Source organism: Lampetra planeri, chromosome 40 (assembly GCF_965212315.1).
Source record: "Lampetra planeri chromosome 40, kcLamPlan1.2.h2, whole genome shotgun sequence".
Taxonomy (NCBI): domain Eukaryota; kingdom Metazoa; phylum Chordata; class Hyperoartia; order Petromyzontiformes; family Petromyzontidae; genus Lampetra; species Lampetra planeri.
The window spans coordinates 8,243,657-8,269,369 of record NC_136146.1 but is presented as its reverse complement, the minus strand read 5'-3'; the positions used below and the strand labels follow the sequence as shown (position 1 = coordinate 8,269,369).

The 25,713-nt window shown below is 51.5% G+C and overlaps 1 protein-coding gene across 1 annotated transcript; it reads right to left on the bottom strand.

Moving 5' to 3' along the window:
- Nucleotides 1–2,067: 2,067 nt before the first annotated feature.
- TRMT61B (tRNA methyltransferase 61B) lies at nucleotides 2,068–25,713 on the bottom strand. The gene is made up of 9 exons (XM_078612869.1): nucleotides 25,330–25,713; nucleotides 22,475–22,985; nucleotides 10,809–10,978; nucleotides 8,130–8,232; nucleotides 5,564–5,757; nucleotides 5,037–5,128; nucleotides 3,864–4,039; nucleotides 2,917–2,991; nucleotides 2,068–2,222 (listed from the first exon to the last, which is right to left on the bottom strand). The coding sequence occupies exons 1-9, from the start codon at nucleotides 25,711–25,713 to the stop codon at nucleotides 2,185–2,187; spliced, it is 1,743 nt and encodes a 580-aa protein (XP_078468995.1). The 3' UTR covers nucleotides 2,068–2,184.

Genomic DNA, 25,713 nt, shown 5'->3' with positions numbered 1-25,713 from the left:
TTTGTCGTTCCATATATAGAGGCGGAGATGTGGTGACCACATTTCTGCGCTCTTATCAACGGTAATTACCCTCTTCTTGGTTCTTTCGGTAAAGTCACGTAGAAGGGAAGTAATAAAATAATAAAAGTAATTACCCTATTGAAGTTGGTACGGCTATTTTAATACACAATAGACAGGAAGAACATGATCAAAGAGCTTGCATAATGCATAATGTACGTTGCCTCAGTATCCGCCCCCCCCCCCACATTGTGCAAGAGCGCAGAAGCGTGGTTACCACATCTACGCCTCTATATCAGGAACGACAAAGTTAGACTTCACAGATCTGGCTGTCGCCTGATGAAGCTATTTGTAATTACGGTACTGGCGAAACGTCGTACTCAGATTGTAAATATTGTGGCTTGGCTCTCCAACACACCGGTGTGCTGTACTAGTGACGAATTTGCCACGTTCCGATTACGTGACAACCCTTATTAGTTGGCTGTGTCGGGTGGTGGTGGGTTTAAACGACACATATATATTCACGCGATCTGACCCAAAAACAACTCTATTATTGAAGGCGATTTAACAATTTTTTTTTACCAGATAAAGCCCACTGAGCTATCGAGCTCTTTTTCAGAAGCGACTTGGCGATCACAAATCATAGCTCAACGAAGTGGCTTATCACGTAAATATTTATAGCAGCCAAATACTCTAAGCGCACGTTGATTCTAAATGTGGGGAGGGGGAGCGGATGATCAGGAGGAAAATCCACACAATCACGGGGAGAGAGACACCACAAACTTCAAATACACAGCAGGCATCAAGGTCGGGGTCGAACCCACAACCTCCTGTATACCAGGCGAGGTAGTTAACATCTCACCACCGAGGTGCACACGAGTCGTCCCGGTAAGGGAACTGTTGTTGCAAAACGCACACACAACACAGTCCACCGTCCTGCCTCAGCAATTCACTGAAGTTATTCGTGTCCCCCCTCACCCCACACTTTAGTTTCTCGCAGGCCTGTGCATTTTCACCTCCCAACCTCCTCAGCTTTTGAGACTGTGTAGAAGTTCTTACCGGGGTCTCCGACTCGGTGGTGCCTCAGCTGTGAGGCTTCCCCCCCCCTTGCTCTCCCAAAACCCTCGCAGAATTGTTTTTTAATAGTTTCGATAATTCATTTTAGACTATTTTGCTTTTATAAATCATCCACGTGATAAGCCACTTTGTTGAGCGATCATCTGCAGCCAGGTCGCTTTTGAAAAATAGGCTAATAGCTCAGTGGGCTTTACCTGGTAAGATAGAAAAAAATAGTACTGGTAGGAACCTCCTGGTTACACCAGTCCACAGGGGATTATTGTCCGTCGTGCAGGGCGGGGCTGGGTGGGGAGGGGCTGGGTGGGGAGGGTGGGGAGGGGCTGGGCGGGGCTGGGCGGGGCTGGGGAGGGTGGGGCTGGGTGGGGGGTGGGAGGGGTGGGACTGGGTGGGGAGGGGCTGGTCACCCCGTGGTGCCCTTATAAAACTCAACGTTTAACCTACTCACGCCGACTTGTGCCCGCCCTCACAGTCAGGCATATTTGCGGAATACACCACGCCGCCGTTGACCCTGGCCATTGACCGAGCAACCCAACGTTCCTACCAGCTCCCTCCGCAGGAATGTTTTTCTTCAGTGATTTGTTTACCTTTCCTATACTTTTCACTATCGTGCGTTTGTATTTTGTTCTACCGTTCTGACCCGCCCCTTCTGGACGTCTGTTTCTTGTTTAGATATGTAGGAGAGAATCGGTGTATTCGGAGAAAACCCATGCTATGGAGAGCTTAGAACTTAAAGGTTAAGACTTAAAGTTTGAGACACACACATGGGTTCACAATCCCACTTGCGGCACTATCTCCTGACCACCACAAAGTGCAAGTGAGTTTAGGATTTGCAAAAACAACAACTAAAACTGCAGGGCCCACCAACCCTTGCCTCCCAAGTGTAGGCATACGGGTGTGTGCGACTGAATGGAAGTCTGTGTGTTGCAAGCTCAAAATACTTGGGCAATGCCGTATCAGCTCAGAACGTCACACACAAAGCACACATTTCACAAACGTAATACAAAATATTTATTAATGTCGTTCAGGCAAAGTAATTTGCATCATAAATTCGGTAAGAATAATTCGCAACCCTGTCTCAATCCACCGCTGGTTGAAGGAATCCTCACACGGTTATTCAGGCAGTATCTTTCGCAGCTTGATGAGGAAAGCTGTGAAAAAACAAGATACAATCCATATGTTTTAATTTCAATTCGCCTTAACATACAGAAATGAAAATGACATGAACCTGCAAATAGAGATCACCACCCTATCTACTCCACACAAACCTCTCTTGAATAAGAGCAGACTCCTCTCAATGGGCTCTTGTCAAAAAAACTTTCCATGCCATTCCGTCATCGGAATGGAATCGGAAGAAAAGTTATCAAAAGAAAATAATTTTATTAGGTACGTCTTCAGGTCAGAAGACGTACCGAGGCACCCACAAGGTCATGTGGGAGGGCGTGTGGCACAGTTGGCGCCAGCTATCGTAGAGTGCGGTCGTGTCACTACAGTTGTTTGCGGTGAGTGCAATGTCTTTAAAAACAACGGCGCTACGCCTCTCTAAATGAAACTAACGCCGTACCGCTTGCACGTTCTGACATTCTGCGGCGAACGGGACACCGCACCCAGCAACTTGCAGACCGCCTCGGGATGGGAAAAATGGTTAAGAACTCACGTGAAATGAAGTATTGCCAATGCCAACGCACGCGAGCCTCCGCACCAGACGTGATCGCCTACCATTTATACACACCGCCCCCACAGCGGCACAGCGACACGGCGGCGTCCACCACCCACCCGCGAAAACACCGCCGAGCCAACAAACGCCGCACCACGCCACACGTACCCCCCCCCTCCATCCCCCACCTGTGTGGCCGTACTGCTCCGAGTTTGGCCGACAGACGAATGGCCGGGCGTTCTGCATCGATGGCTTCTCAAACCCTGTTTAAAAAATACGTGGGTGGGGAGGGGAGAAGGGTTACTTTCGCAACAAAACCCTCGCGACCTCCTGGGCAAAACACAAGTCCTCGCATCCCACCGTGGACACAGCCACCCTCAATTCCTCTTCTTAAATCCAGTGGTGAAGGCTCAGCGACAGATCGTGACACAGAGCCAGCTACTGTGGGTGGTGTGAAGGTTCACCGACAAGCCAAGGGATGACAGTTTCCGTGGGTAGCGTTGTGAAGGCTGGCTGAGGAGATCATTAGCAAAGCCCGGGTGCCATGAGCAGTGTGTAGAGGAGTAATATGGGGACGTGACGTCGTGTGTGCCGTCCAGTGCGATGACGTCACGCAACGTGATGTCATGTCTCCTAGAGTATTTAAGGGAGACCCCGTGACCAAAGCAGGGTCACTGTGGGAACGGGTAGAGAACGAAGGGTGAAGCGGGAACCAGGGGTAGAGAGGGATCAACTAGTGAGTCTGGGGAGAAGCCGGTGGTAGCCGATAGAGGTGCTCTCTCTCCGGTCGGTGGAGTCGGCAGAGTCCACGACACGAGAGAGAGACCGGAGCTAGCCGGCAGGGACCAGGACTCAGTGTAGGACCCCTAGCCCCTGGGAGTTGTGCACCCTTGTGTGTATTTGTGAAGTCTTTAATAAACCCTTGGCGAAATCCCATAACTTACCTCCGTCTCCGAGTGCGTCCGTGGGAACGCCTCTACAGTTTCCATGGGTAGCGTGGTGAAGGCTGGCTGAGGAGATCATTAGCAAAGCCCGGGTGCCATGAGCAGTGTGGTCAAGGCTCAGTAACAGATCGTGGCACAGACCCAGCTACCGTGGGCTGGGCGGTGTTGAGGCCTCGCCGCACCACACTCACCTCCGTCCCCCTCGTCCGGTTCGCCGACCCGCGTGGGTCTCGTGTAGGGGCTGCCATCTCTGTGCAGCGCGGGAATGATGACCCAGCTTCGGTGGGACACCTCCAGCACGAGCTCGAAGCTCACCGGCAGCCGCTCCGACCGAACGGTGGCCGCCACATCCACGGCCTGCGTGATGCTGCACAAGCGCACGTGCACGCGTGGGGGGAGTGGTCCTGAGCGCGCCCGCATCGGCGCTGCGCAGACAGCCATCTGCCACTTAAGTGGCGCGCGTTGTGGCCGACGCAAATGTAGCGCACAAGAGTGTGGGGCTCTGTGTGTGTACGTGTGTATGTTGAACTTCTTTTGTGCCGTACGTCGCCATCCTCGCGAATCGGAGGTGCGGGGGAAGGACCAGAAACTAAACGCACAAAGATCAGTTCTAAAGAAATGAGATTTCAATCTTTAATACATTAAGATTTAAATCTAAGAAATGAGGTTTCAAGTTGATACGGCTCGCGACCACGTAAAACCCATCACTTCGAAATGTCCCACAAGAAATATCCGTCACTGTGAGCATCTTAGCCGCAATAATCAGGTACTTGAGGGGAATATTATTGACCTGGCTATAGCACGGTGTTTCTAATTTTAGTCCGCTCCTGTCACAGCTGAAAGCCCTAGCAGTGACAGAACAATTTCTGACTTGAAACCCAACCTAATTTACTCCTGGTATAAGCACAACCGTTTATTATAAACCTTGTTGACATGTGCGCCCACCTCCGTTGCGTTTACGGCCAGCTACCACAATGCACTGCGCGTTGTAATGAGGGCCCCCCTCTCTCACCATGTCAGTCGTGGGAGGGGTGTTAAACCATACATGGTGCTGGTCAGTGCGGGCGTTGGCAAAGGGAGTGGGATGCCCAGGACCAGTTTATGTTGTAAGGTAGCATTTAACTGGCACGGAATTTGTTCCAAAGTGTGGCGTCAAATGCTATGACGATGCTTCTCAAAGTCACAATTACGCAAGTCACTTTACGCGAATGCAACAAAATTTCCTTCGATTTTAATGACGCTTCAAATTCACGCAAGACAGCATGTAACACGAAGCAGACTTTTCAAGCGTCCTCTCTGAAGAATGCCACGTCAGCCATGTGCGGAGCGGTGTGGAAATGCTTTCTGTGGAGTGCATCTCTCACTTGGCCACGTAGATCATGATCACTCCCCCAGGCTTGAGCGCAGGCAGCACACATGACACAGCCAAGTGAACGTTGAGCATATCCAGAACCACCTGCAGCATCACCACACCCACATCACCTGTTTACCATCACCGCAATCACTACATCACCACCATCATCACGATCAAATCCAAACAAACCTGTTAACATCACCGTAATTACTACTTCGCCTTCAGCACATTATCAACAAAGACAAAGATCCCGCCCGTATAGCCTTGACAAGTCTGTCGGGGCAAGTGCTGTTAGCGAGCACCTATGAAGGCCGGCACGACACACAAGGGGGTGGGTGGCCAGCACCACGCCGGGACGCCTTTGTCTCCCCAGTGGTGATGTTTACACATCACACCAGGGGAGGCGAAGGACAAGTTCAGATAATCGCATCACAGGTGTTGGCCATGAGCGGGAATCGAACTTGGGACGCCGGGTTCGTAGCGCAGCACGCTAACCGTAGCACTATCATCGACACCAACATCACCACACGTGCGTACCGCGTCGTACGTGTACTGCTGGGTGAGGTGCGTGTCACGCAGCACGTCCGCCTTCAGGAAGGAGATGTTTCGTGGCCACGAGTCGAGGCCACGCGCCTGAGCCCACGCAGAGCGCCACGACGCCACATTCTTCTGAGCCACGTGCAGGTGGTCCCCGCGCACGTCACATGACACCACGTGGCCCGGCTCCCACACTGTGGTGGGGAAGAGGGGGTGAGCGAGAGTGGTGTGGAGATAAGAGGCCGACAGTGGTGGGCGATGGGGGGTGGGGTGACAGCGACGGGCTGCGAGGTTCGCGTGTGCGGCTCGTAGTGCGTTTTTATTATTACATACTTTTATTTAACTCACTCCGTCTGTTGTCGTATCCTCAAAAAAATCTTGTAACTCAATTTTAACCCACTTCCCAATGTGATATCGACTGCAAACTTGGTATACTTGTGTCATACTGATGACAAGTCTATATTCTATCATAAAAAAATACAAATATATTTTAAAACATTTTACACGCTTTTATTTAACTCGCTCTGTCTGTTGTCGTATCCTCAAATCTTGTATCTCAATTTCAACCGTCTTCCCAATGTCGTATCGACTGCAAATTGGTATAGCTATGTCATACTGATGACAAGACTATGTTTTATCATTTAAAAAATGTAATATATATTTTTAAACATTTTACACGCTTTTATTTAACTCACCCTGTCTGTTGCCGTATCCTCAAATGTTGTAACTCAATTTCAACCGTCTTCCCAACTTGGTATAGGTATGTCATACTGATGATAAGACTATATTCTATCATAAAAAATTCGAAATATATTTTTAAACAATCTTTTTTACGCGAATAATTGTCCACGCTCAACTCACGTTGCCTGTAAATCACCACAGTTCCTTACGTTATGGCAAGCTTCGGGGCCACTTCCTGGAGTCGTGGAGTTCTGCCATTACTCGTACGGTACATTTCTTCAAAGCGTGTTTTTAAAAAAAGCATTTTTAAATATTTAATTTTTTGGTGGTGGAGCTACAGCGTGATGGTCGACGCTATGCCCTAAAAACCCCGGCGACGTGAGTTCGATTCCCAGTCACGTCCAACATCAGTGGTGAGCGATAACTGAACTGGTCCTAGGGCATTCCATTCCCTTCGCCAACCCCAGCACTGACCAGCATGATCAACACCACTGGTTGAGACTAGGCCCTAAAGAAGGCTGTCCCTGGTGTAGACACCCCCGCACTGACCAGCATGAAGTTTAGTTCAACAACCGCCTCCCCCCCCCACGACTGACATGCTGAGATAGGGGGGCCCTCGTTACCAACGCGCAGTGCATTGCGGCAGCGGAGGTGAGCGCACTTGTCAGCAAGGTTTATAATAAACGGTTGTGCTCATACCAGGAGTAAATTAGGTGGGGTTTCAAGTCAGAAACTGTTCTGTCACTGCTAGGGCTTTCAGCTGTGACAGAAGCGGACTAAAATTAGAAACACCGTGCTATAGCCAGGTCAAAAATATTTCCCTCTAGTACCTGATTAGTGCAGCTAAGATGGTCACAGTGACGGATATGCACATCATGCGGTTGCGAGTCGAATCTAATTGAAAACGAATTTCTTAGATTGAAATCTCATTTCTTAAAGATGGAAAACTAATTTCTTAAGAACTGCTTTTTGTGTTTAGTTTGTTGTATCTTCCCCCGCACCTCCGATTAGCCCGGTTGGCTAAGTACGGTGCGAAAGAAGTTCAACATACAATCCATGGATATCCAATCCGTGATATGGGCCTCCTCTAGGTCGAGTCAGCCTCATACGAGTACCTGATACAATGTACAAAACATCGGCACTGAGGAAGGGCAATAAGACCCAGACCTGGCGCTGGCCACACCACCACATTGTACGCTGTGCAGGTATTAATAGGCGCTTGCCAAAATAACTTACCCCCAACGGTTTGTTAAAGGCTACGTGAAGAAAAGTCAATTTTGTTCATGCAGCATTGTAAAGTGTGGCATGGTCAGGGGTCGGCAAGACCTGTGGCTCCGGAGACTGCGTTGTGGCTCTTGAAATAGAGTTGTTGTTTTTTTACTGAATAAAAAAAATGGCTCTTCTTGTTATTTTGTTTGCCGGCCCCTGTCCGCGGAAGTCCAGTTGACCATTGAAGCCCAGTTTACCATGGAAGTCCAGTTTACCATGGAAGTCCAATTTACCATGGAAGTCCAGTTTACCATGGAAGCCTCGTTTACCATGGAAGTCCAGTTTACCATGGAAGTCCAGTTTACCATGGAAGTCCAGTTTGCCATGGAAGTCCAGTTTGCCATGGGCAGGGGTCACCAACCTGTGGCTCATTAAGGACTGTTTTCGTGACGTTATTTATTAAGGATCACCGTCTCGCAATCACATCCATTGCGGCTCTTTTGAAATATTTGAGGGGTTTTTTTTACCGAATTGGACAAAAAATGTATCTTCTTGTTATTCTGGTTGCCGACTCCCGGGGGCACGGTGAAGTGTCCCACGGTGAAGCGCGGCATGGTGAAATGTGGCGTGGTAAACGTGGGTGATGCAAACGGTGCAGCGGGGGGGGGGGGGTCACCTGCACCGGACAGCATCAGCGTCATGGCTCCACTCCCTGACCCGGCCTCCAGCACCACGTCTCCCGGCCTCAGGTCAAGGTGCATGAGCATGGCACTCACATCCTGCCATCATAACCATCATCATAACCATCATCACAACCATCATCATGACCATCATCATGACCATCATCATGCTTACTATCTTGGTCTTCATTATCACCAATCTTAACTTAAAGCTTTCATGACTGCAGGAATTCATACTCTTTGGGTCTTTTGGTAAAGTCACGTAGATAGAAAAATTATGTAACTTTTTTTTATCTTATTAATTTTCTAGATCATTATTATTCTTTTTCAATCTTCTTCTTTCATACGGTTGATGTTGACGTAGAGACAACTACAATTTCACATTCAGGTGGTCAAGCCGAACAACCGCGTCAGCAGTAGCGGAGTATGTCGCTGTGATGTCTCCTTCGTATTTGTGGGTCAGGCATTACGCCGTTAGATTTTGTACGGTCTGTTATATCACCAATGACAACTAAATAATAGACACCACCAATTGACTGTGTCTCCCATCAATATTAGTATCTTCTTGGTTCTTTCGGTAAAGTCACGTAGAAGGGAAATAATAAAATATTACACAAGCAATCATCATCAGGTGTGAAATCCACAGCAAGAAAATTAGAAAAAAGTGGCAGTTTTTCCTAACGTCAGCACCATGGACAGCGATTTACCATCATTGTCATCAGCGCGATCACCACTGCCATCATCATTGCTATATCAGAAGATGTGTACATGTACAGCCATTTGCAATAGCGTAGTAACGACATTATCAGCTCAGGGGGTGCGGCAATCGGTCAGGTGGGGCCCCCCAATATTTGATCTGTCTCGCACGGTCGCCAAACGTTACTGCTCTTAATTCAATTACAAACACATTCCTGTGGAGGGAGCTGGTAGGAACGTTGGGTTGCTCGTTCAATGGCCAGGGTCAACGGCGGCGTGGTGTATTCCGCAAATATGGCCGACTGTGAGGGCGGGCACAAGCCAGCGTGAGTAGGTTAAACGTTGAGTTTTATAAAGGCGCCACGGGGTGACCAGCCCTTCCCCACCCAGCCCCACCCCTCCCACCCCCCCCACCCTCCCCACCCAGCCCCTCCCCACCCAGCCCCTCCCCACCCTCCCCACCCAGCCCCTCCCCTCTCCACCCAGCCCCACCCCTCCCATTTTTGGATGCACGACGGACGGACGGACACAATAATCCCCTGTGGGCTGGTGGAACCAGGTGGTTCCTACCAGTATAAATCGTGGAATGTAATCGAAAGCATTTTCATGAAAACCACCATGACAGATGGCTTGGCCATCAGGTGGGGGGGGGGACATCTCCTGCCCCCACGCTCATTACGCTACTCAGCCCTTTGTCAATTCGCTGCTGTATGAGGGCCTCCCCCCAAGCCGCGCGAGTCGTGGGCGTTTACTCGGCCGTACTTCACCGCGCTGGTCAGCGCGAGTTGGCAAAGGTGGGGCACATAGACGTTGGAACATAGTACAGTACAAAAATGTATTTTTCTGCACTGTTGGCAAAGCACATCCACAGCAGCCATTAATATTCATTTTATATACATGGTGGTCACATTTCCAAGCACCATCCATGTTTGCAGCCTGCTTAGCTTTTGAGATCTGATGAGACCAGGTGCACACAGAGTGATTTGGTCGTGGCTTTACTGCTGTAAAATGTTTTACAGCTTCTTAAGCGTACGTGCTAGAAGGCAAAGGTTTTGATCGCAATGTGCAGCAGCACTGCTTCTGATGAAGCGGCAACTGTCTCTCTGTCTCTTGCCATGTCCCTCTCTGTCTGTCATGTCCCTCAATCTATCTGCCGTGATCCTCTCTGTCTGACTGCGTGTCCGTCTCCGTTTCGCTCGGTGTTTTTCCGAGTCTGTGACTGTGTCTCTTTCACTGTCTATTGGCTGTCCGTGTCCGCAATAGATTGTCAAAGTAGCAACGATTAGGATACTTATTGCGATCTAATTGTAGGCATTATGTAATATTTATTTGTACATGAAATACAGAAAAGTGATCAAGTACACCACAAGAGCGAGATACAATTATAAAGGAATTGGAAACTGATGTCGCGATAATTATCACATCGTCAACATTTAAATCGCATCGTGACAACTTTATTTTTCATTTATTTTATTAATTTGTATTTTCTACTCACCGTTCTTACACTATTCATTACGCACGGTTGCAATCTACTTTGCTGAGTCGGTGTTCGCCGCTGAAGGTGCGATGGGTTTCTTTTTTTCATTCGTATGTATGTTGAACTTCTTTCGCACCATACGTAACTAACCGCACTGATCGGAGGTGCGGCGGAAGGACAACAAACTATAAACACGAAAAGCATTTCTCAAGAAATGAGTTTTAAATCGAGATGCATAGCTCTAATGGCTTCCGAATATTGGAAGGAAGAGCGTTTCAGACGGCCACAGATGAACATCTGAAAAATTCCTATTGCTGTATGCCTCCTGTACCATTCCCGTTCTGTTGTAATGCCTACTTTATTGAAGGTGATATTGGCACGTAAAATGAAGATTGATTGAACTTATATCACGGCAACCATGCTTGTCGCTAAGCAAATGTGAGACATGGCAAAACGGAGTGAGTGGGCGAGCGTGAACGGGCGAGCGTGCGCAAAATCCCACCTTGGGGTAGGCGATGGTGGCCGTTCGCGACATGAACAGCGTGAACTCGTAGAGAGACGGACGCCGCACCACGAACAGCGCACCGTCAGATGCCTTCACGGCCACGCCGGGCCAGCGGCCCACGAGGTCGTTGTGCTGTAGAGAACCCCACATCGTATGCAGGCACTTGCCTGCCAGCAGAACACGCAACTCCGATTGGCACGGTTGGCTACGTACGGTGCGAAATAAGTTCAACGCACGTACATGCGTAGCCGCTGCTACAACTCCCATTCATTTGAATGGAAATGTGGGAATTTACATTGAGATTAATGGCGCTTCTCGGAATCGTCCACAGATGATGCCGTTCCCCATTCATGTCAACGACGATTCCTGCATCTCCATTCGAGGGAACGGGTTTCTCCTGGTGATTCCGAGCACGGAAATATTTCAACATTGGAATCGTCCACAGAAGCAGCACTATTCCTGATACTCTCTATGCTCGTCAATGGCCAGTGTTTGGAAGAGGAAAATTACATGCACACAACACTCACAACTTGCACAGCACTGACATCATCTTATCAGCAGCAGCTATGACCTATCCACTGCTGGATGAAGGCCTCCCGAAGCTGTCACCATCTCTAATTGTCCTGCGATGTAGCGATCCACAGAGCATCTGTAATGTAGTAACTCGGCGGGAGACGACTTCACGGGTAGCACACTCTTTATTTCACCAACTTCGGTTCACAGGCGACTAACACCCACTGTAGTATCTCGGGTGACTAACACCCACTTGGTTACTCGGGTGACTAACACCCACTTGGTTACCCGGGTGACTAACACCCACTTAGCTACTCGGTGACTAACACCCACTTGGTTACTCGGGTGACTAACACCCACTTAGCTACTCGGGTGACTAACACCCACTGAGCTACTCGGGTGACCAACACCCTCTTAGCTACCCTGGCGACTAACGCCCACTGAGCTACTCTGGCGACTAACGCCCACTGAGCTACTCTGGACACACCCTGCCGGGGTGTCCGTCTCGACTGTGGGTCCCCCAGTCCCGACCCACGTGGGCGTCGAACCACGGGTCCCCCAGTCTCGCCTCCGAGCCACACAGGGCCCCGGTCCCTACAAGGACAGCGGGACTAGGGGTCTCGGGGCACTATCTCTTCAACTCCGTCTTCGATCTTCAACTGGTTAACAACCCCGAGTGCTCTCGCGCGTCCCCCTTTATACCCCACCTGCGGACGTCGCTGAGAGCACCCATCCTATTTGACCAATCACTGGGCACTCGCTACGATCCTGTTTTCCCACATCTCAGCGTGCCTCACCACCCACGCCGCGCCGCCCCGTCATCCGTCACTCCCGGCGCGCGCGTCCATACCACGCCCACAACGCGTGCCCAACCCCGCACCCCGTGCCGCCCCGTGATCCATCACTGTCACAGTCGGCGCGCGTCAACACCACCACTACATCACCCCCTACCACATAGCTCGCAGCCGACCCGGCTGCTATAAAAATATACAACACCCCCTCCCCCCAGTGTGCCCCGTAACACAACAACAAGAACAACAACCAACGTAACAACACAACACAACGCGAACACTGCCATCCGCAACCATCAACCAATGCCACTACACAACAACAGAACAATATATACAATCCGGCGAGTGACAATACCAAATGTGTGTGCAAAAAAAAAAAAAAATTTCCATTTTTTTTTTTTTTCTTCTCTTCCGACTCGTGCAGCGTCCCATTCTTTCCGAGCGTCCCTAGAACGGGACATTACCCCGGCAGAGGGGGAACACCGGGCGAGCTCGGTGTTGAAAAATGTCTTCATGAAAAGTGTTGTGCCCTAGCCCGAGTCCGCCTTGCCGGTCCGTCGTACGGCACCAGACGCGGTTGACCGTCCGGCGGTGCCGGCAGTTCAGGAAGGCACGGGCCAGGCATCGGGGACCCGCGCGTGCCGCGGGGTTCCGGTTCCCGACGGTCAGCAGCCGTCAGGCCCGAGACACCTGGGGGAGGGTCAGGTGGAGACACGTGAGGATCAGCCTGCGACACATCCCTCCCCGAGTCGACGGTCACATCACACGCCCGGTCGTTACGGCACAGAACGGGGTCACACGGTGCCGCATAGGGCTTCAGTCGGGAGGGGTGCACGTACCAACGGCGTTTTCCCATTTTAATCTGTATACTCTGGGGTCGTGCAACCCGCACAATTTCCACCGGTCCCCTCCAAGGTCTCAACAATTTGGGGGACGTAGCCAACGGTGCATGTGGACAATGCAGCCAGGCCTTATCGCCTGGTTTCCAATCGTGCGTATGCACCCTCCGTCCATGCAATCTCTCGTTCGCGATTTGCCGAGACCGCGAATTCAATCTCGCCGCCTCCCGCGCTTCAGCCAATTTGGCGATATTAAATTTGATGTGGTCTGCCAATTTTGATTTTGCACGTGGCTGGGAAATCCCCAGTTGGACGTCCATGGCCGGATCGGCCTCCCGCCCATACATAAGAAAAAATGGGGAAAACCCCGTCGCCGCATGAGGGGCCATTCGATAGGCCGCAAGTACCCCCGGCACCTGTAAGTCCCAATCAACCTGATCGTCACAGACCTGTTGGCACAGCATAGACGTAATCGTCCTGTTCAGACGCTCAACCATCCCGTCAGTCTGTGGGTGGTACGGGGAAGTCCGCACTTTCTTTGTACCCAACAGGTCGCACACCTCGCGCAACAAAACGCTCGAAAAATTCTTTCCTTGATCCGTCAGCAAGCGTTCGGGGGCGCCCTTGTCCAAAACATAACCCTGGACGAAGGCGTCCGCAACCGCCGCAGCCGACTGGTTGGCGAGTGGCCATGCCATGGGCCATCGGGTGAAGTACTCTACGCCAACCAGCAGGAACCTATTTCCCCTCGGCGTAGCAGGAAAGGGCCCCAAGATGTCTAACGCAACCAATTCGTTTGTGCGCGAAACTTGAATGGATTGCAGCGGTGGATTAGCCGCCAATGGTGGCGGTTTTCTTCGGGCGCACCCTACGCATCCCTTAAGAATGTTCGCCACGTCGTTACCCATCCCCGGCCAATAATAGTCTCGCTGGATTAGGGCGAGCGTTTTGTGAAAACCCAGATGCATGAGTCGTTCATGAGCAGCCAGAACGACCCTACCCCGCATAGCAAAAGGCACAACAAGCACGTGACGCCGGGACATGTTGTCCCACTTCATCAAGAGGCCCTGTCTGCACACCCAGGAACCGACCCGCGCATCCCCTACCTCGGGAGCGTCAACTTTTCGACGTAGCGTAAGCAGGGAGCTGTCGGACATTTGGAGACGGCCCCACTCAATGAGGGGCAACGATAACAGCGAGTCCCTCCCCGTGGGAGCGTCGACACCCGGGGTGTCAGTGGCGGCGAGCGCAACTCCCGCGGTGTCGGCGACCGGGGGTTTACACCGCGCCGATCCCAGCAAACATGCGCAGTCCGTGCGCGGTGGCAACCGCGACAAGGCGTCCGCATTTGAGTGTCGTAATCCCTTGCGGTAAATCGTCGTGAATTGGTAGTCCTGAAGGACCTCCAACCATCGGGACAATTGGCCCGATGGCTGCGCCACCCGCATAGCGTATTGGAGAGCCGCATGGTCCGTACGAACCGTAAAATGACGGCCGTAAAGATACGGCCTGAATTGCTGTGTAAAAAACACAATCGCTAACAATTCACGGCGAGTCACGCAATAGCGTTGTTCGGCGGGGGAAAGAACTCTACTACCGTAGGCGACCACCCGTTCGACCCCCCCGACCACCTGTGAGAGCACTCCCCCGATACCCGTGTTGCTGGCATCCGTGTCAAGCAAAAACGGTTGTGTGAAATCGGGGTAACACAAGGGGGGAGCCTGCACCAAGGCGTCACGAAGGGAGCAGAACGCAGCCTCCTCTTCCGCCCCCCAGTGAAACCGCACACCCTTAGCCGTCAAAGCGTGCAGGGGCCTGGCTATGGTGGCAAACTGCTTGACAAAACGACGGTAATAGGAGGCGAATCCAATAAAGCTGCGAACCTCCGTGACCGAGGTTGGCGTTGGCCATGAGCTGACGCAGTGCGTCTTAGCAGGGTCTGTCGAGATCCCTGAACGACTCACGATATGGCCCAAATACCTGACCGATTCCCGAAGCAGAAAACATTTAGTCGGCTTAAATTTAAGCTTAGCGGAACGCATCCTGAGGAACACCGCTCTCAGTCGCTGGAGGTGCTCCTCAAAAGTCCGGCTGAAAACGATGATATCGTCGAGATAAATCAAACAGGTGTCCCATTGGAGGCCCGACAAAACCAATTCCATGAGCCTCTGGAACGTGGCGGGAGCGGAATCTAAGCCCATGGGCAAACGGTTGAATTCAAATAGGCCACCAGGTGTCCGGAAAGCGGTTTTAGGTTTAGATTCGTTATCGAGGGGCAATTGCCAAAATCCGGAAAGCAGATCGAGTGTGGAAAAAAACTGTGCTCCCGCCAAGGCATCCAGCGACTCATCCATTCTGGGGAGCGGATACGCATCCGCCATCGAGATTTTGTTTAAGCGGCGGAAATCGACACAGAACCGCAAAGACCCGTCCTGTTTTTTAACTAGGACAATAGGAGCACCCCACGGACTAGAAGAGGGCGAAATAATGTCGACCGCCAACATATCATTAACCGCCGACTGCACATGCTCCTTCTCGGCTGGGCTGAGCCGGAAGGGATTCTGTCGAATAGGGGCCGCGTCCCCCGTAGCTATGTGGTGGCGCAACAGGTCTGTGCAGCCGATATCGTACTTATGTCTGCTGAACACATCAGCAAACTCGAGTAGCAAACCCCTCAATGCTCCCAATTGCACCTTTGACAAGTTAGCAGACCCGGCACACAACGAGTCCAACCACTCTGTCCCCTCATCACTTGGAGGATGCGACTCGACACTGAAATCAGCGTGATCAACGAGCTGTTCCTCAACGGTTAGCGGCGCGGCGTGAGCCAGCACCGTTCCCTGCGTAATTATGGCCGGCCGCGACCCCGTATTCAGGACCATTACGAACGGCTCACTGTCCCCTCTCACCATGGTTTGAGCTACCGCCAAGTCGAGGCCCCTTTTGGCCCTGTTAGACGGCCCCAACAGTACTCCCTGTGCCCCCGCACCCACCCCGAGCGGTTTCCTCAACCGAAGGGGTACCAACATTTGCGATCCCGGGGGCACCCGTACAGTCTGAGTTGCCAGCGCCTGCACCGTCGCACAAACCGTGCGTATTTTGGTAGGGCTTGTCAAGAACGCAACCTGCCGTCCCGACGGAAGCTCAATGCAGGCCTGATCTATGAGAATTTTGATGGGCATTTTGGACAAAAAGTCCGTACCTAGCAAACAAGGAACGGCCAGCGATGATGATACAAAAATAGGGCCCGCCAATTTGATGTCACCAATGCAAATAGTCGCCCGAATCTGGCCGATGATCCCCAGGGATCCCCCATTCGCCGCATAAAATGGCACGTCCACAGGCAGAAGGGGTCGACTTTGGACGGGAAGAATGTTATAAATAAGGTCCGAAATGATAGTGGCCGACGCACCCGTGTCCACAAGCACCCGGACCTCAACCCCGTCAATAAACCCCGTTACCACGGACGACCCGGCCGACGCAGCCACTATCCTGTGGGCCAATTCGGACCATTCGACTGCTTGCGGGCCGTGTACGGACCCCCCCCACCGAATTGAACCCCCGGCACCCAGCCGCGGACCCCCCACCGCCAAGCGGCGACCCGAACGTGCCGCGTATGTGGACCGGGCGTGTGAGGTGCCGCGACTTGCCGGGTTTAGTTGGGATGACTTGTGGGCCTGGTCGTCGTCCCGACGTGGTCCCATGGCGCGCTGACGCGGGGCCCGGCACCCGGCTACGACGTGACCCCGAAGGCCGCAGTTGTAGCAGACGACGAGGGACGTCGTAGGTTTCGGTTGCTCCAGCTTGCGGGATGAACGTGTGGGTGAACGACCTCCCGTTCTCCACTCCCCCGGACGCGATACAGCGAAGGCCTGCTCCCGATCCGCAGCTGGCTGAGGCTCGGCGATCGTGGCGGCCAGTGCCGCGTTCTCCGCCAATTTGCAGACGACCGTCGGCTTGCGCTTGAGGACCTCGTACGCGTGAATACTCGTGGCGATCGCCAGGGAGCAGATATCCATTTCATCCGCCACATTAATGGGGACTCCCAACTCGTGGGCCAACGCCAGCAGCTGCTCCGTCACCATGGCGTCCTTCCCCTCCTTGTCCATGCGGGGAAAAGCTGCGTCCGCCAAGGCGAGCAGCGCCGTGCGATAGGCGAGCGTTGTTTCCCCAACCACCTTCCGCCGATTGTAGAATTGGTGGCGGCAGGTCGAGGGCGGGCCGAACACCTTAGCCATCAGGTGTAGCGCGGCCTGGAGCGTTGAGCGAGACGACCTTGGGGCCGATGTGAAGGCTGCAAGCGCGTCGTCGTCGAGCATCGCTGGCAGAGCGCGCAGGGCAGTGGTGTCGGACCACCCCGACATTTCTTGATGTGCGAGGAACCTTCGGTGGAAGGCTCCCCAGTCGCCTCCGTCTGCCTTGAACGCCGACAGCGCGGGCAATCGTTGCTGGAGGACTCGGTCGTCGTCGTCGTCGGAACGATTTTCCCCCGCGCCACTGTGGTTGTACAAAATGTCGGCTCTGTCAGCAGTCGCACCCTGGAGAGCTCCGGCGCGCGCCGATGACGCGGGCCGCGCTGAGTGGAGATCTCCGGCCACGTGGTGTCCCCGCTTCCCGCCAAACAATGGCGGTCCCTCAAAAACGGCGCCAACTTCATAACTTTTGGCGCGAAGCGCCTTTTGGCGGGAACCCTCCAGCCGCGCCGCCTCCTCCAACCCCGCAGCCGTCCCTCCGCCCGCTGGAATGGAGATCTCCGCCAAAACTGCAGCGGCGGCGAGCAGCAACTCCGCCAGACGGGAGTGCGCGTCCTGTAGGCTGGTGTCGGAGGCGAGCTGAGCGTCGGCCATCGCCGCGAAGTGCTGCATCGGCGGCAACTCCTCGTCCTCTCCTCCCGAGGTTGGTGTCTCCGGTACGCCGTCGTCTTCCCGATCTCGCTCGTGGGTACGGGTAGTCTTCCTAGTATCCATTCTTCTTGAAGACAGGTTTACTTCTGACGCCAGTTGTAATGTAGTAACTCGGCGGGAGACGACTTCACGGGTAGCACACTCTTTATTTCACCAACTTCGGTTCACAGGCGACTAACACCCACTGTAGTATATCGGGTGACTAACACCCACTTGGTTACCCGGGTGACTAACACCCACTTAGCTACTCGGTGACTAACACCCACTTGGTTACTCGGGTGACTAACACCCACTTAGCTACTCGGGTGACTAACACCCACTGAGCTACTCGGGTGACCAACACCCTCTTAGCTACCCTGGCGACTAACGCCCACTGAGCTACTCTGGCGACTAACGCCCACTGAGCTACTCTGGACACACCCTGCGGGGTGTCCGTCTCGACTGTGGGTCCCCCAGTCCCGACCCACGTGGGCGTCGAACCACGGGTCCCCCAGTCTCGCCTCCGAGCCACACAGGGCCCCGGTCCCTACAAGGACAGCGGGACTAGGGGTCTCGGGGCACTATCTCTTCAACTCCGTCTTCGATCTTCAACTGGTTAACAACCCCGAGTGCTCTCGCGCGTCCCCCTTTATACCCCACCTGCGGACGTCGCTGAGAGCACCCATCCTATTTGACCAATCACTGGGCACTCGCTACGATCCTGTTTTCCCACATCTCAGCGTGCCTCACCACCCACGCCGCGCCGCCCCGTCATCCGTCACTCCCGGCGCGCGCGTCCATACCACGCCCACAACGCGTGCCCAACCCCGCACCCCGTGCCGCCCCGTGATCCATCACTGTCACAGTCGGCGCGCGTCAACACCACCACTACACATCTACACAAGAGATGATTTCATCACTCCATCTCAGCAGTAAACAAAACCCACTGGGTGCTTTTCCTCCTTTGGCTGCCACTCCCAAGTTAGTCTCGGCCCCCGGCAAACGATAGCAACGCTTACAATCCGACGTCACAACTAAGACCTACAACGCACGAATCAGTCCATTCAATGCACGTTCACTCATCGCTCACAAGAGAGATTCACTCAACCTGCGGTTCAATGCAGAGGCGTAGCTAGGGGGGGGGGCAGGGGGGTACATATGTCCCCGGGCGCCAAGGTAAAGGGGCGCCAAAATGAGGCTTACAACGTTACATTATAACTTATTGCGGCGGGCGCGGCAGCCTGAAACTACTGCACAAATCTACACCTCAACCTAAAAGTTTGTATATCCCGCCACACACAGTCTACATGTCATGCAATTACATTTTGGTACGCGCGCCTATTAAGAATTTACATGGAAGAACGTCCCAAACAACAGACAGGCGCAGTCTTTCAGCCTTAGTCACTGGCCTGTTTTTTGGTGGCGGAAACTACGACGGCCTATTTTTAGTTCTTATTAATGACACCACGCTCCAGGCGGCTGCAGCAGCCGGAGCAGCCCACGCACGTCAACATAGTGTGGCCTTCATTTAGCAGCACAATGTTATGACAATGCTGCTGTGATGACTGGAAATATATCCGGCCTTCAACAACGAATATGTGACAAAAATCACAGAGCATTGTTTGTCAACTGTGACAACCACAGCTTAAACTTAGCAGGAGTACACTCAGCTAAACAGGATCAACTTGTCGTCACATTTTTTGTAACAGTTGAAAGTATGTATTTGTTTTTCTCTCGTGCAACAATTCGTTGGGAAGAGTTTAAAAAAGCTGTGCCCATCACAGTAAAGCGTGAGTCTGAAACACGCTGGAGTGCACGATCAGAAGCTGTTAAAGCTATCTATGAAGGACCGGATGAACTAGTAGGGCTGCTAGACAAATTATCGGAGGACGTAACTATGACGCCTGAAAGCAGAAGTGATGTAGAACAGTTACAGGCATGCGTATTAAATTTTAACTTCATAGTTTTATTACATTTCTGGAATGTCATTCTTGGAAAAATTTATCGTGTTCAGAAGCGCTTACAGGATCCTACTATGAATTTCAAGGAAGCAGCAACTGATCTTGAATCTTTGGAGCATGAATTTGTCAAGCTTCGTGATGATTTGAGCCAAGTTGCTGTAGAAAACGCCAAAACAAGATGCACAGCCTGGGGGATCGATGTGGACAGAAGAATTAGGCGACGTCGGAAGATGCCAGAACTGGCAAGAGTTGCAGGACTTTCAGCAGAAAAATAAATTGTGCGCGTTATGAAGAGCATATTTTATCGACTTCAACAGGAGATGTCAACACGGTTTTTACGACTAAAAGACCTGAACACAAAATTTGGATTTCTGCTGGACGTCAAAACTCTTCTATCCGACACGGATGTCGATGCAATTCATCGAAATTGCACAGATTTTGGAAATTTCTATGACACCGACATCAATGGCCACGAACTTTTCACAGAAATTGGAGATTGCAAAATGCTGCTCAGTAACCGGAATGAAGTTCTACCAGAAACTCCTTTGGATCTTCTTAGTTTTATTGTGTTTCATGGAGACGACGTATTTCCGAATTTGCGAATTTCACTGCAAATTGTATTAACAATAGCAGTTTCAATTGCAAGCTGTGAGCGGTCGTTCAGCAAATTGAAACTTATTTGTCGCATTTGCGTGCTTCAATGGGACAAGATCGTCTCAGCGATCTTGCTCTTCTTAGCATTGAAAGAGAAACATTGGGAGAAACAGATTTTGATTACGTGATTGACCAGTTTGCGACAGTGAAATGAAGAAAAATTAATCTTTTGTAGACTATGTCAACCAGTCTACGACAGTGACTGAGTGAGCCATGTAATATAATTTCTATAAATTTGCTTCTTTAAATACAATGTTTCATTAAAATTTAAATTGTTATTCCTTATTCGATGTAATAGGAAAATGTGATTAAACGGGGGGGGGGGGGGGGGGCGCCAATTTTATAGTTCGTCCCCGGGCGCAAAATATCCTTGCTACGCCTCTGGTTCAAAGTAATGTAATGATTTAGGGGGTCTCGATTCCATTCAAGAATCGATTATTTTTGTCTCATTTGTATTGTTTGTCTTGTACGTTGTGTTATATTATTTACATGTTATTCAATTCGTTGGCCTAAAGGCAAAAAATGCATTAAATGTGCATAGATTTTGGATAAATTGTAAACTGATTATTACGTGTATTTAACAAGTAGGCTTTCGCGACCAATATTATTCATACAGTGTTGTGATTTAGATCGCGATCAATTCGAAAATACTTTATAATGAATGATTGTTATGTGCACGAGCATATGCATTTATCATGAGCTTAAAAATGAAGCTAAATTAACTGATGAATCATTACATAAGACACACTTTGGATTTGAATAATATCTAAATGCAACAGGATCTCAAGATGCTGTACAGAAACAGTGGGCATATTTAACAGAGGCAGTCAGCCATAGGCAGAAGGAAAAAAGGAAGATGTATGTATGTTGAACTTCTTTCGCACCGTACGTAGCCAACCGTGCTAATCGGGAGCATGGGGGAAGGACAAGAAACTAAACACAAAAAGCCGTTCTCAAGTATCTTGGGTCTACGTGCCTACTCAACGCTCACAACACACAGTCACTCAGCGCCTGCAAAAAACAAACATTCAACACAAGCCAGGTTTCCACAAAATTATCACAGAGAGAAATATCCCCGTGCGCATTAGATAAACTACTCTACCCATTCATTGTACAGTGATTTTATGCTTAACACTAAAAAAGTCCACCTCCATCCACACACTGCACAGCAGCATTTGTTTAGCAGGCCTTACTGCTGATACAGATGTCACTCAACAAAACAAACATCCCCCATATAGTCTGAACAGACCGTAGGGTCAAGTGCTGTTAGCAAGCACCTATGAAGGCCGGAACGGTACTACACGAGGGGGTGGGTGGCCAGCACCACGCCCCAACTGCCTTTATTTGCCGAGTGGTGATGTTTTAGACGCCTCACCAGGTTCTTATTTGAGGCTGAGTCAACCTAGAGGAGGCCCAGGGCCAGTTCAGATCATCATCACTGGTGTTGGCCGTGAGCGGGAATCGAACTCGGATTGCCGGATTCGTAGCACAGCGCGCTAACCGCTACACTACCACAGCCCACTTACATCACTCAGCACACACGCACGCACGCACACACCAGAGGTCGCAAACGGGTTTTGATTCCTTACCCTTACCCGTACCCGGCCGCACCAGGGTCGCAAACGGGTACCCGTACCCGTACCCGGCCGTACCCGTACCCTACCCGTACCTGGCCGGGTACGGGTAGGGTACGGGTATCGGGTACCTGATTGCGACCTCTGGGATGAAGCCATGTTGCAGGCGCGGGTGGGTTGATTCTAGGAACTTGAAATGTGAGAAGAGACAAGACGTTGGGAAATGAGTGACAAACGGTTACTCACCAGTGACTCACGGTCTACCCGTATCCGTACCCGGCCACACGAGGGTCGCAAATGGGTACCCGTACCCGGCCGGATACGGGTAGCCGTGTATCGGGTAGGGTACGGGTATCGGGTACCCGGTTGTGACCTCTGACACACACGCATGCACACACACGTCCTCCCAACATAAGGACATCGCACTCGGCTACATGCTGGGACTCACCCTCCTTCAACTTGAGCATTTTCTGCATCTTGACGACGTTCCCCTTGCGGTTCTCCACCAGCACCAGGTCCCCGACCCCAAGGCACCGCTCCGCAGAGCCGAGCGGCCGATCGTCACGCACAGCGCATGCCCCTTCACGACCCTCACCGCCCATCGTTGGCTCTTTGGGATGGGGTTTGACACAGGGGCCATTTCGCAAAGCGGCCATTTCCTCGGCCGCGTGCGCGCTGCTGGGCTCCATCTCCTTGGCCGCGTGTGCGACGTTGGGTCGCGATTCGTCGTCCGTATGTCGGGCACTATGTTGCGTGTCCTCGTCCGCGCCTTTGACGCTGGCGTCAGGTTGCGTTTCATTCAACGGACGGCTGCCTTGGCCCTGTGCCTCCTGTCCGGCTGACTCCGCATCAGGGCTGAGGCTCTCGGGATCCAGGAGGGTGGCGAGGCGTGCGGCTGGGGACAGGGAACGGCGCCAAGTGCCGCGCCGGACAAGGTGTGAGGAGGCAGCATCCGCGACCTGGGAACAAGGGGCAGTGGAAACGCCATCATCTACACCTGCAACAACAGAGCCCTTAAGAGGCAAAATCCGGCCCATGAACTCGTGTCCCTTAATCGTACCATTAAACTATAAAGAATATTTTATTTTACCACGTAAGACCCACTGAGCTAGAGAGCTCTTTTTCAGAAGCGACCTGGCTACCATAAATGAGAGCTCAACAAAGTAGCGTATCACGTGGACATTTATAGCAGCCCAATACTCTTAAACGCATTTTTTTTAAACGTGGAGGGAAAAACCTGAGGACATATGAAAAAAAGTACCACCGTGGCTCTGAAATTAAATGACAGTGCTAAAGTTAATTCGTTTATGCGAGTGCGTGATATCATTTAGTGAATGGTCTTGGTCACCATATCGACTGTGTTGTAATGTGTTGTGGAGGTCTGAGGTGTGAGGACTGTAGCACAGATGTAGTGATTCTGAAAATACTTATGGAATTAAAGTTTGAACACACCTGGCCTATAACAAATGCACGAAGTTTATGCAGCAACACCTCAATGAATCACCAAGACACACATTTAGGAGGGTCCTGCATTGTGATGTTCGGTCATAAATTATATTCTTTATGTGGTGCTTGTGGGAGAAATTTGTCATTCTGGAAGAAAACTATTTATGACATACCACTCAATAGATCTGCTGCTAGTTATATGTATGTTGAACTTCTTTCGCACCATACGTAGCCAACCGTGCTAATCGGAGGTGCGATTGTTGGGTTCATGATACCCACTTTATTGGGAGTTGTTAAGGGACATCTTGAAGAGATGATAGCTGATGGTCAGGCATGCTGGTATATATCTTCGTATTGGATCGTTAAAGAGTCATCGAGACTTACCGATACAGACGAACAGAGGGAATCCATTATTGCAGTGTTCTTCACTAATTTTCAGAAGGGGGGGCCACTTTCGCCGATAAGACATCATCGGTAATGTGATGAGGGCCACCACACATTTGAAACCATTGTTGGGTTTGACAGCAGCACGATGATGATGACAATGGGGGGGGGGGGGGTGTTTTCACTCTTTGTGTATTGTCGGTGGGGGCTGCAGGTCAGGGGCCGCACTAAAGGCCACCAGGGGCCCGCCAGTGGCCCCTGGTGGCCTTGCGGTGAACAACACCGCATTAACGCTTTCAACCTCAGTTGGAATTAATGGATTTTTTAAACCACCTGCCAGGCCCAGTAGATAAACATCACCACCAGCGGAGTGTGAAATCCCCCTGCCTTGGTGCAGAGCTTCAACGGCTTCACACAGCCAGTCCCCCAGCATGCACCGCGCACTGTGACGTAGCCCCGAGTGCCGGCTCCCGTCGTGCACCGCGCGTTGTAACACGAGGCTACGTTATTAGTCGGAATAACCGTGACTTGAAATTAGTTTTTTTTCTTCTAAATCTACAAACCTGTCAACCCATACAGTTCTTCTCCGTATTCTTGTACAGGGAAATTGAGTTTTCAGGTCCGTACGGCGTCCAGCTATTTCAATACGGGCTAAGAAATGTCTGTTTGTGTTTCTCCCTTGTGATGGGACTTTGTTGGATGAACGTTGAGATTTATAAGGACACTGGGTGATCAATAAGGTCTGAATTGGTCTGTAATAAGGTAGGGCACTGATAAGGGGTTGACAGGTATGAATCTATAGAATTCAACTCGCTATTGACACATTTTTATTCGATCTTCATGCAGCGTCTCGCCGCCCTGTGCCTACCATGCCTAAAGGACGACAGTGCAGCAGGATTCACCATTGTACTGTACTTCTATGCTCCTCGCCTTAATCGACCCACACAGAGCAGCCGTGGTGAAATATGAAGAACCCCCCATGAGAGAGCGGCCCTCATAACGGAGTGAATCGCCCAAGGGCTGAAGATTAGCATTTGTAATTGTAAGCTTATCAAATGTTGGGGCTGTCGCCAATGATCTGGACTCGGGATGCGATTCTGAATTTCGGATTTATCCGTAATTCTGAATCGTGTTTATTTTCACAGCCAACAGCCGATTCGGTAAAGTCACGTAGATAGAAAAAATAATAACAAAAAAAAAGTTATTAAAAAGTGATTGTACCGATTAAAAAGTGATTTTACCGAAAGAACCATAAAATATGAATTCCTGCAGTCACGAAAGTTAAGTCAAAATCGCTCCCTTACCACAATTATTATGTTGCAAATATGCAAATGATCCTAACACTTCTTCGTAAACTGTCATTGAAAAATTGTAAATGTCCATCCGCAACGTGACCTTAGCTTTAAGAGGTTAAACGCCTCTAAATCTGCCATGATCGTTAGGAGGGGGGGGGGACGTGACGTCACGTCTCACCTGTGGCTCTGTGACGTCAGTCGCCCCGCCTCCTTCGCTGTCGACGTCGCCAGGGTCCGAGCCCGCACGGGTGGTGAGCCCTCGTGACGTCACGGCCGGGGCGCGCGCCAACAACCCACGTGACGTGACGGGGGCGCGCGACCCCCCGAGCTCACCACGTGACGCGGCTGGGGCGCGCGCCAGCAGCCCACGTGACGCTGCAAGGGCGCGCGACCCCGCGAGCTCACCACGTGACTCGGCCGGGGCGCTCGCCAGCAGCCCACGTGACGCTGCAAGGGCGCGCGACCCCGCGAGCCCCCCACGTGAGCCCACGGCGAGCGCGCCGAGCTGCGGGCGAAGCGGAGCGGAGGCGAGGGCCGCGCGGGCTGCGCCCCCCCAGCTCAT

Bases quoted from the DNA above. Each gene is read 5' to 3' on its own strand.
- TRMT61B (XM_078612869.1), bottom strand. From the start codon at position 25,713: ATGAGCTGGGGGGGCGCAGCCCGCGCGGCCCTCGCCTCCGCTCCGCTT. The intron at 10,979-22,474 runs GTGAGTCCCAGC...TTCTGCTGGCAG, and splicing joins AATGCTCAAGTTGAAGGAGG to GCAAGTGCCTGCATACGATG. The intron at 4,040-5,036 runs GTGAGAGATGCA...GCGCTTGTGCAG, and splicing joins ATCATGATCTACGTGGCCAA to CATCACGCAGGCCGTGGATG.